Raw genomic sequence first — 7,178 nt, forward strand, 5'->3', positions numbered from 1 at the left:
CCTCCCGCCGGCAAACTTTCCGCTCCGCCCGGGCGGGCAGGCGGCGGGGCCGGCGCCCGCAGCCCCGAGAGCCCGCTGCGGCCGCTGGTGCCCCGGCGGGCGGGAGTTTCGAGCCAAGTTTGCCCTGGTCGCTGGCCACCGCTGTCCGCAGCGAGGGCGCGGGGACCGGAGCGCCCCCGGGCGCCAGAAGGCTCGGCCGGAGCCCTGGGCTGCGGGCTCGCTGCTCACCGGCGGGGCAGGAGGGCAGGGCAGGGCGCGGAGCGCAGCGGAACAGCCCCGCCGCGGTGCCCGGGTGCCGCCTCTCCGCCCGCCCGGGAGGAGGAGGGACGGTCGCCGTGGTGCAGTGACGCTCCCCGCCCCCGTCCCGCGGCGCAGCCCCTCGGCTCCCTCCCGGGTGAGCGCCGCAGCCCCGGCCGGGCCAGCCCCAGCCCCAGCCAGGGCAGGGCGGTGAACGCGCGGGGGCGCGGCCCCCTCAGCGCGGCCCCGGGGCTCCCCTCGCACGGCGGCGGCGCCTCGGCCGCTGCTCCCCGACCCCTCCCCTGAGGGCGCCGCGTTCCGCGCCAGGGCGCTGGGACCCCACCTGTGTGGCCCGTCTCACAGCTGTGTCAAATCAAATTACACCGGGGAAACGGAAAACAAGTGATGTTTTTAATGAAAAGTCCAAAACAGGTTCCTCCCCCCATGAACGCTTTTACATTAATGTTTAAAAGAAAAAAAATAAATTACTTCTTTGGCAGTAAACTGTGAAACTCTGACGAAGACATCACTTACACTCTTCATAAATTCTTATTCTTCACCTTTTGCATTCTAAATGCAGGTTTACACACCACTCACACTCACAGCAGCAGCACAGATTCCCATACTGATAATTTTCCTGATATATGCAATTAGGCCTTGGATGCCTTTACCATTTTGGCTCACAAAGGATTGCCTTGGGGGTTGAAGAGAGAGTACTTTTCTCAAAATAAAAGTATGCTAATTACCTCTGATTCATAGACAAATAAGCATGGATAATCTTTAAAAAATTAGTAAGAAAGCTTCTTTTGGGGATGCAAAATGCATACAGGACAAGAATCATCATACAGAGCTAGACTTGGCATTTACTGTCGTAAGTAATTCACCAGACCTCTAGACCGGCCTTTGCAGTGTTTATATGAACACATCAGTCACACTCAGACCAGGAATTAAAAAACCTGTAAATATTTGACAAGGCTTATTTGAGGGGATACAATGTCTTTTTCTTGTGAAATGCCCACGTGACCAAGTAAGTTTTGTTGATAAAAGATTAGCAGTAATTCCAGAAATCATAAAGATTATATGATACTATATAGTATATTGCCCAGAATTTTATCAATTTTTATTCTATACCTCAGCTTTTATCTAGCAAAAAATAACCATTGTCCCCTATGTCCCCTCTGTCTACCAGTTAGGCCAAATCCTGTGCTCAGATAAACTAGTAAAACATTAAAAAATTAGAGGATCTCCATTAATTTCAAATGTACAACAGAACTATTAGCAGGAAAATCTAATCCAATATACACATAAATAATTAAAGTGTTATGTAATAGAAAATAAAACCATTTGGCATTTTCAAGGCATGATGATGAATTAAAATGAGAAACACTTTTTTGAACATTGTTTAACCAAGGAGAATTAGACAAGAAATACAATAAATAGCTGTAACTGAACCTAAGTCCTCCTGGAGTAGGTAAGGAACTAGCCCTATGAGAGGAAATCAAAAAAGGAGTTTTAGACAATGTTCCCTCCTCAAATATAGAATCCTGACATGGAGGCTTCTGCCAGTCAAAAGTATTAGGAAAACATACTGAAATTCCAAACACAGTTAGTGAGGAAAATCCTTTTGCAAGTTCTTGCACAGATCAATACCAATAACCAATCTGTGGTTATTTCACCCTGCAAGTAATTCTCATGAATCAGAGATCTTCTGAGATCAAAGGTATTTTCTTTTGAATGCCTTGAACTAGGAACTCAATGCAGTTTTCAAACAAGGAATTCCAGAATTCCATTTTAAAGACTGAAGAATACAGATTTTAAATATGCAATTAGGCTGATTTCTCATGTTATATTTTACATAAACTTTGTAAGCCACTAAGGAAGAGAGTTTTTTATAAATGTGTAAACATTTATCTCTTCCTTGCTGCCTTTAAAAACTGTCCTTCTCACTCAGTCCAGGAAACACTGAGCAGACATGATTCCTTAAAATCTGTAGATATGTCAAAGATATCTACAAATATCCTGGAAATGTGAAAAGCAGAATAACAAAAAAATATTATTTTTTTCACTAAATACTAGAATAAAGAACACAGAAGGAATTAAATATAAACATATCTCATTGTGACCCATACATTTGACATAAAGAATAAAGCTTTCGTATTTTGTTCCAAACCCACATACATAAAAATGAATCCCCTCTGACAGTAAACGTGCAGACAAGTGGTCTCTCATTCTCATCTGTGATTAAAGTCACGTATGACTTCCCTTCCACTGCTGCTGCTTTCAGCTCCTCCCTTTTCCTCTCCTCTCTTCTCTCAAATGAAACTCTACTCTCAGCTTCACTCCAACCTTGTCATAGCTATTGTATTAGAATCAAGAGCTATTTCATGCTGCTTTAGTGAAATCCAGAGTGAGTTGGAGCCTTCATTTTAACGCAGGGGCTATGTGACCTTGGATAGATAGTACCAGGCTGATTTCAAATAATCCTTCCTTGAGGAAGACAACTGCAGAGCACCTGGGAAAGTGGCACCCATACCTGGTGGAAGAGAGAGAGTGTTATTCATGCCTTCAGAAAGACAACATACATAGAAGGACTTTGTACCTTCTGGTACTCTGACTCTATCTAAGATTCTGGGGTGATTTGTCAGGTTGGACAGATGCACAGTTCTCCTTTGCTACCCAGCAGTGAGGTGTCTGCCTTCTAGAAACTACTCTGAAAAAGTTGTGTTCCTCACCATACCTGTTACACGTACCAAAAGAATCTACCTCTAAATTAAACTATTCAGAGAGAAATTGAAAACTTGCGAGGTCCCAGAATGTATTGCAATGCCTGAATCAGCTGAAATATGGAGGAACTGGTTTGGGGGATAAAGACATGCCAAGAAAAGCTTTCAGGCAAAACACGTGTGCTCCTGATTAAGAGCCAGAATTTTTCACGCAATAGCCAAACCAAAAAAAGAAGGAAAAATTCAGCAAAGTATTTTTTAATTATGTTGGGGAAAAAAACCCATAAAAACAAAATCATTCTTAATTTCCCATTTTCTCTAATTTAATAGTCCAAAGAAAAATAAATACCACTTTATAATGTACACAATGTAGGTTATGCACTGTGTAATTACAATTCTGCTCAGGACTCAGCACCTGAACTGTGCAGGAGTTCAATTCAGAATTTTGTCTGTTTACCGCCAGTGAGAGACAGCCAAAGCTGCAGCAGCTGTCACTCACCATTTCCAAATGAGCGACCTCTGACTGGAATTGGTTTTTACAGTCCACCAGACTCTTAAAAATGCAATTTTGATGTTAAATCCAATCCCTTAGCCTTACAAAACAAGGTTGTTTTTATTCTATTTGTACTCCAAGTAAAAATGTAGCCATGAACAGTGGTTCTTCAGGAAATCTCCGTGTCAAGGCAAACCTGTAACAAGAATAATATAAAAGAAACATGATCAAAAATATGAATCTACTTCAGAACAATGCTTGGAATGTAGCACACAAAAACCTCAGCAGGTAAAATATATTATTTAGTGTATTTTCCAGTTTGTTGCTAAGAAACTGTTGCTTTATTTCACTACTGTCATTTGCAAAAAAATTTTGATTGTTCTTTTGCCATTTTGGTCATCTCATTGTAACAGCTATATAAATAAATGGGTTTTAAAGGGAAAAACACTGGATTGTGTTCCATGCGATTGCATCTGTAGCCTGGTTTCCCATATTCCTAACTGTAGCTTAGTTCCCTCCAAAAAGATCTATAAAATCAAACAGATTATTTTACAAGAAAACAGAAAAGATCCTTATATTTATTTTTATGTAACATATAAAATCTGTAAAATCACAGTCATTGTGCTCACCGTCTTTCTCTGAGAACTAGTAATGTGCTCCTACAGTGTCTGATCTGCTGCCCTCTGTCCAAAAGTAGTTAAAGGCACATGCAAAAAGATAGACTAACAACAGAGAAAACAGAAAGTGTTGTTTTTCTTCAAATCTTCCAGCTATTTATATGATTTCACCTAGCAGTAAGACCTAATACCCAACTACTTTACAAAGTTTAAATGAATGATTTTCTATTGTAAAAACTGGCTCTGCTATATTCATAAGAGGAAGCTGATGAGTCAAGTTCCTTGCTCTGACAACCATCAACACTGTCACACTCATGTCTAATATTATATTAAAACTAACAACTGTTTGTCTTCAAGTATTCTTTACTCATTAGTAGTCACAGAAACTTTAGATCTCCTACATAAAATTACTGTTGGCGAGTTTACCAAGTTTCTTCTTGTGCTAGTGTCCTTTACTTTATTCTTCCTTTCCTGGTATGTAAAGACTGCAGTCATATCTGCTCTAATCCTGGATTAAACAAGCTAAACTCAGAATTTAGTTTTCACTCCTAAAATAGGCTCTTCATTCTCCTGAGCACCCTAGCAGTTCCCTTGGCATCTGTTGCAGTTTGACTTCACCTCTCTTGAATTAAGGTGATCAGAATATAGTACAAAAAATAAAAAATATCTCGGAAATAATGCCTCTTGCACAGAATGAATATCTGTACAAGAGTTAGTTTACCAAATATACTACATTGGCAGCTCACAGTTAATCTTGTGGTCAATTACTACTGTCATCCACAGTGACCAAAAATTAATTAAGTCCCATCTTAATGGTATATATTCTCAGCATTAGCTTTAGCTGAATAGTGCTGTACTTTGGATAATACAACTAATCCAATTATACTGGTCCTCAAGGTCCTTTCAATCGGCCTCGCTATCATAATTCCCCTCTGTATTAATAACTGTGTCATCAGCAAATTTAATATTGTATCACAGTTATTCATTAAATAAGATTAGTCCACAAGACTTTAAGAAATGCAAGTAAACTCCATATAGCTGATGGGTTAATCTGTCAATATACATATCTATATGCTCCCCCAAAAGAAACATACATTTCCCTTCCTCTTTAGCCAATTTCATTTCCCTTGGAGTTCTGTCCTATTCCTTTTCCCCTATGAATAATATTTTGAGGTTGTCCAAGATTACATGCACTTTATTTTTCTGCCCAGAAAATCCTCTTAAGGGACATGGCCTGATTTCCCATTTCCCCTTGGTTAACCAATACTGACTTTTATTTAATTTCCTGTTATCTTCATAACTTCCTTTAGCATTCTTCCCTTGAAAATGCCTTCTGAAGTATCTACTGCATCTGACTGCATTTGCAACCATTCCAAATGTTTCTCTCATATTAAATGGAGTTGTCTTTGTTTGTTATTCTTCCATCACACAGAAAAATCTTCACCTTGATAAACCTGTACTTGAAAAAGTCTTTGCTACTAGAACTAGAGTTAAACATGCCAGTACTCTTAAATCTCATGCTTACAGATTATCTTGTTCTCCTGGCTTTATAAGCACATTCACTGAAGGAGGAGCATGCTGTCTTCACACAGGTAAGTGAGAAATGCATTTGTGAAGATGGAAGAACAAACAGAGAAAAAGTAAAGAAAGGCAGTACAGGCAAAGGGGTATATATTTTCAAATGAGGTTCAACAATAGAGAGTTATTTTTTTCCATGGTGCTACGCCATAAGATCTTGCCAGTCCTAGAACAGTATTCCAGAACTTCTGAAAATGACAACAAAGGCCTTAAGCCAAAGAACCAAGGTTTACCTTGCCACTTCAGGACCAACAAGCCTCATCTGGCTGCATGACAGAAAAGAGAGAAAAGCAAATTTTACAGTCTGCAAAGCACAGGAGGCATCAGGTCTCCCACTGGCCAGCAGCTGCATGTTCTTCAGGTGCACAGAGCACTGTGAGCATTAATATAAATCACAGTACAGGCACATTCTTTTGTTAGCAGAAACAGCTATCAAAATCAGTAATTAAGCACATACTGACATTCCTGCAAGAGACAAAAAAAAAAAAACAAAAAAAGAGAGAAACCAAAGAATTTGTTTACTAAGTGAAAGCCTACATCAGTTGCTGACGTGCACATTCAACTGTTCCTGGTGCAGAATTCAGCTACATGAATCCCAAAATTAAAGGTACTGGTCAAAACATTCTCTGGCTTTCTTAGGAGAAGTCTTCCATATTTCATAAAAAATCAAAATATTAATTGAAAAAACACATAATATCTATTATGTAATACTGCACAGTACAGACCAAACCACAATCCCTGGGCTTCTGATCTGCAGGAATGTAAATTTACAGCTGGGAAGAACAGGATATATTACCAGGTAAAGTTCTGTAATGAGGACATCAAACCCTTCAACTTCTATTGGGCTCTCAGACAAGGCTTAAATACCTTGGAAACTACTGATGAAATAACAAAATTTGCATGTACTGACATGAGTTATGCAAGCAAATGACATAATTCCTTAACTTATTAATACAGGTTATTATCTTCAATTCACAATTTCCTGGTATTTAAATAACTGTTGATCTAAAGAAGCCCTAGGGGGGTAAAGCAGACGTGTTTCATTTGTCATTTACAGTTTTACTAAGAGCTCACTCCGCACTGTCAATAATGGAATTGTATTTACCAGGAGTTTAACAGCTGACTCTCTGTTAGACACAAAGGTGAACATCTCATTGACAAAGCCTTGTCACAACATACCAAAGTTGGGCCTCTTTCAGGTCACAAAGGCTCAGAAAGATTAACTGTACAAAGGCTTAGAAAGATCATTGTTACTGTAATACTAAGCAAATGTTTAGTTCCCTTGGTTATCCCATTTCAAAGCAACTCAAATAACCAAAGCCCTGTAATTCAGTCCCTCAGTCTAGAACAGAGAGCTCAGTAGTGATCAAGAAGAAAATCAGCTGCACCCCTTACATGAATTCTTACAGAAAAAATAAGAATACTCCTATCTCCTGTAAAAACCTGTGCACAATTACATTAGAAAGAACAATTCAACATAATTTGGCAATTATTTCCTATTAAATCTTTCTTTCAGGACAAAGCTGATAA

At 39.7% G+C, this 7,178-nt stretch overlaps 1 protein-coding gene and 1 long non-coding RNA gene across 3 annotated transcripts in view; one reads left to right on the plus strand and one right to left on the minus strand.

The window, feature by feature from the left end:
- LOC120503817 (translation initiation factor IF-2-like) overlaps positions 1-408 on the plus strand; it is a 761-nt gene extending 353 nt beyond the window's left edge. Inside the window, exon 2 of one of the 2 annotated variants that reach the window (XM_039712797.1) lies at positions 14-408. In XM_039712797.1, the coding sequence (XP_039568731.1) occupies positions 14-347 (334 nt within the window). In that variant the 3' untranslated portion in view covers positions 348-408. The other variant, XM_039712798.1, reaches the window with a different exon arrangement.
- Positions 409-627: 219 nt separating this feature from the next.
- Positions 628-4,498, minus strand: LOC120503786. Its single transcript, XR_005627838.1, has 2 exons — positions 3,460-4,498; positions 628-2,770 (listed from the first exon to the last, which is right to left on the minus strand). It is a non-coding gene; the product is annotated as an uncharacterized LOC120503786 (long non-coding RNA).
- Positions 4,499-7,178: the final 2,680 nt, after the last annotated feature.

Source organism: Passer montanus, unplaced genomic scaffold (assembly GCF_014805655.1).
Source record: "Passer montanus isolate IOZ18808 unplaced genomic scaffold, ASM1480565v1 scaffold27, whole genome shotgun sequence".
Lineage (NCBI taxonomy): Eukaryota > Metazoa > Chordata > Aves > Passeriformes > Passeridae > Passer > Passer montanus.